This window comes from Zonotrichia albicollis, chromosome 35 (assembly GCF_047830755.1).
Source record: "Zonotrichia albicollis isolate bZonAlb1 chromosome 35, bZonAlb1.hap1, whole genome shotgun sequence".
NCBI classification, from domain to species: Eukaryota; Metazoa; Chordata; class Aves; order Passeriformes; family Passerellidae; genus Zonotrichia; species Zonotrichia albicollis.
Window position 1 is genome coordinate 1,394,095 of NC_133853.1, and position 3,397 is coordinate 1,397,491.

At 55.2% G+C, this 3,397-nt stretch overlaps 1 protein-coding gene across 1 annotated transcript; it reads right to left on the reverse strand.

Moving 5' to 3' along the window:
* LOC141726442 (uncharacterized) lies at positions 1 to 967 on the reverse strand. Its single transcript, XM_074531347.1, has 2 exons — positions 884 to 967; positions 1 to 651 (listed from the first exon to the last, which is right to left on the reverse strand). Exons 1-2 carry the CDS (start codon positions 965 to 967, stop codon positions 1 to 3), a joined length of 735 nt encoding a protein of 244 aa, XP_074387448.1.
* Positions 968 to 3,397: the final 2,430 nt, after the last annotated feature.

The window sequence follows — 3,397 nt, forward strand, 5'->3', positions numbered from 1 at the left end:
TTAGTGGTGCCTCTGTTGGTGACTGGTCAAGTGAGAGCTCTGGGTGAAGCTCTTCCCACACTGGGGACACTCGTAGGGCCTCTCCCCAGTGTGGATGTGCCAGTGGGTGAGGAGGGTGGACTTTTGCTTGAAGTCCTTCCCACACTCAGGGCAGCGAAAGCGCCTCTCATCCATGTGAATCCGCTCATGCAGGAGGAGACTAGAGCTGCTCTGAAACCTCTTCTGACACTGGGGATACTCGTAGGGCCTCTCCCCACTGTGGATGCGCCTGTGCCTGATGAGGTTGGAGTTGCACTTGAAGCCCTTCCCACACTCAGGGCAGCGGAAAGGCCTCTCCTCGGTGTGAATATGCTGGTGCTGGAGGAGACTGGAGCTGGTCCGAAACCTCTTCTGACACTGGGGACACTCGTAGGGCCTCTCCCCAGTGTGGATGCGTTGGTGCCTGATGATTTCTGACCTGTAGCTGAAGCCCTTCCCACACTCCCCACACTCGTAGGGCCATTCCCTGGTGTGGATCACCTGGTGGCGGATCAGGATGCTGCTCTGCCTGAAGCTCTTCCCACACTCCAAGCACTTGTGAGGATTCTCCCCATCATGAAGCTGCTCATGGACCACCAGCTCTGAGCCCTGGCTGAAGCTCTGTCCACTGTCCTGGCTAAGGGAGGGTCTTTCCTCCTCAGAGCACACAGGGCTGGGTTTGGAGCCACTTCTCCTGTGGAATCTCTGCAGCTTTTCTTCCCCATTTGATTCCTGTGCCCTGGAGTCACTCATAACAACCTCTTCTACAAGGTTCTGCCCTGGGGATTTGTCCTCCCTGGTCTCCATCCTCAGCTTCTTGTCTGGGGGAGAAAAGAGACGGAGAGGATGGTATTTGCCTCCATACCTGACGGAAGGGGAAGGAGATGCTCCCAGTGCATCCCTGGTAGGATGGGGTTGGCAGCAGGGTTGTCCTGCAGCCAGGGGCCATGTTAAGCTGGGAGATGGAGCAGGAGAGAGGGGGAAAGGGGCACTGACTTCCTCCTCACCTGCCTGGGTCAGGGTGGTGGCAGCAGTCCTATTAAATGGTGGCTGCAGTCCTGTGGGGGAGGTGAACATGGTTCTGTCAGAGCAGTGATCCTGCAGAAGGGTCTGGTGTTCCTCTGAAGGTCCAGTGGTGGTTATGGAGCTCTTGTCCTCTGGGAATCCAGTAGGCAAACTGCTCCTGGTGTTGCAAGACTCAGCTTATATCCAGGTAGGAATGCTTGGATCCTCCCCCTGGGCGGAGCATCCCACAATGGGATGATGGAATTTTATCAGTCCTGCAGTGACACTCAATGCCCCATTAGCAGAAGACATCTCCCCTGGAGGGTGTTATAAGGGCTGAGTCATGGAAGAGATAAAGAACACTGCCCCATCTGTTTATAGCAGCTGATGAAGACGGGGATTGAAAACATGCATTTGGTTACATCTTGCATTGCAACCTGAAACAGTGGGGTAATCTCTGCTCAGGGGGTGAACACCACCCCCCTTACCCAAACTGGTTTAGGTGTAAAACCCCCACCCCGGGAAGGCCACACACACAGGGAGCAAAGTCACACTTGCCCTGCACCAGGGAAGGTCTCTGTCCCTTGTCACTCCCTTGCCATGCCCCGCTTTCCTCTTTCTTTTAACTCTCTCTACCTCACATGTACTGTTCAATAAAATCCACCTTGGATTTGGTCTCATTAGCACCTTAATTGGGGCAGAGGCCTCTCTCCAGTAATTTTCTTAACCAGATTGAGATATTATTTTGGCGCAGTGAGTTCAGGGCACTATTGTCTGACACCAAGTGCCTTTGACAACAGCATGGTTCCCTCCTCTGAGGAGGTTGTGGTTCTTTCTGGAAGAACTCTTGGAACTTGGACGCAGCTTCCTCTGAGTCACTTATGGAAGAACTTATGAGGAAAATGGCTGTTGTGGGTCTGGATTTTAAAGAAAATATTTTGTTGTCCTTTCTTGAAAAGTTTGTAAAAATCACTGGAGGAGAGGGAGCAATTGATGCCAGCGAGATTGAAAAGGTTTGTTCACTCCAACGTGAAAAACACTAGGCTGCTGAAAGTCCCAGAAGAAGCCCAGCTCAAGTAGCTAAATTCCCGAATAACTCCAGCCAGGGGTCTCCAGGAGGATGTTTTGGAGAGTGTTCGGAGACGGCAGATCCCGGACTCTAGCCCCGGATATCTCCGGGCTTCCCAAGAGGAGCTTTTTCGGGGGGAGAGGAGCCGTGATCGCCCCACGAGAGGGTCCTGGGGGGGCCACTGGGGATGGCCCGGTACCGACAGGGTGGGACATTGGTTTTGGGGATCCCTGTGAGAGCCGCGGCTGTGGAACGGGGGACCCCCGGGACGGGGAGAGAGGAAGGGGCGATACCAGAGCTGGGGGACCCCCAGCAGCCCAGAGATGAGGCGGGGACGGTCAAAGGCCTTTATTGTCTCATCTCTTGAGGTTTTATAGTCTAAGGGGCTTCTCTAAGTCAGAGGGGGTCTGCAGTACTATCTGTGGTTAGTAAGGAGTGGAAAGTTACTAGCACTACTATCGTTAGGGGCGCTGCATTCCTATTTACATTCCTAGAGTGATCTCTTATCTTAGGGGACTAGGGGAAAAGGAATCCTGCCACTTTCCGTCACAGCACGTGATGTTCCGATCGCCTGTCCCTATCTACCACATACAGTTCCGTTTTTTCCTTATCTCGTTGCTGTTCCCATTAAATTGTTCTTATCCCAGCCCGGGATCTTTGCCTTTTGTGCTCTCCATGGGAGGCGGGAGGGCAGCGAGGGCAGCACGGTTTTAGCAGGAGCAGGAAATTGGGGAATCCCATTCCTGAAGCCCGGCCCGTGGAAACCGAGCATCCCAGCTGGTCCCAGCCCTGGTGGCCATGGCAAAAGCCTTGGGAGCGGGTCCCTGGCTGGGGCTGTGGGAACCTCTTCCCTCTGGTGCTCAGGGACAGGAGTGGAGGGAACGGCTGCAGCTGAGTCGGGGCAGGCTCGGGTTGGATGTCAGGAAAAGGTTTTTGCCCAGAGGCTGCTGGGGCCCTGCCCAGGCTCCCCAGGGAAGGGTCCCAGCTCCAGGGCTCTCTGAGCTGCAGCAGCGTTTGGACAGCGCTGCCAGGCCCAGACTGGCATTGTTGGGGTGTCCTGTGCAGGGCCAGCAGTTGGACTGGAGGATCCTGATGGGTCCCTCCCAGCTCAGCCAATTCTGTGGTTCTGGGATCCCATGAGCCTGGGGAAGGGGCTGCCAGTGGTTACCATGGCAACGGGCTCTGGCTGCAGGCCTGAGCTGGTGTCCATGGCAACCACCCCTGGCATGGGGTCTCCATGGACCTACCAAGGGACTGACCATAGCAACAGGTGGGCTGGTGATGGTTGCCTGCTAAGGATCAGAT

Excerpts from the sequence above, each read along its gene's own strand:
- LOC141726442 (XM_074531347.1), bottom strand. The coding sequence starts at position 967 with ATGGCCCCTGGCTGCAGGACAACCCTGCTGCCAACCCCATCCTACCAG. Across the intron at positions 652-883 it reads TCTCCTTCCCCTTCCGTCAG|GACAGTGGACAGAGCTTCAG; the intron begins GTATGGAGGCAA and ends TCCCTTAGCCAG.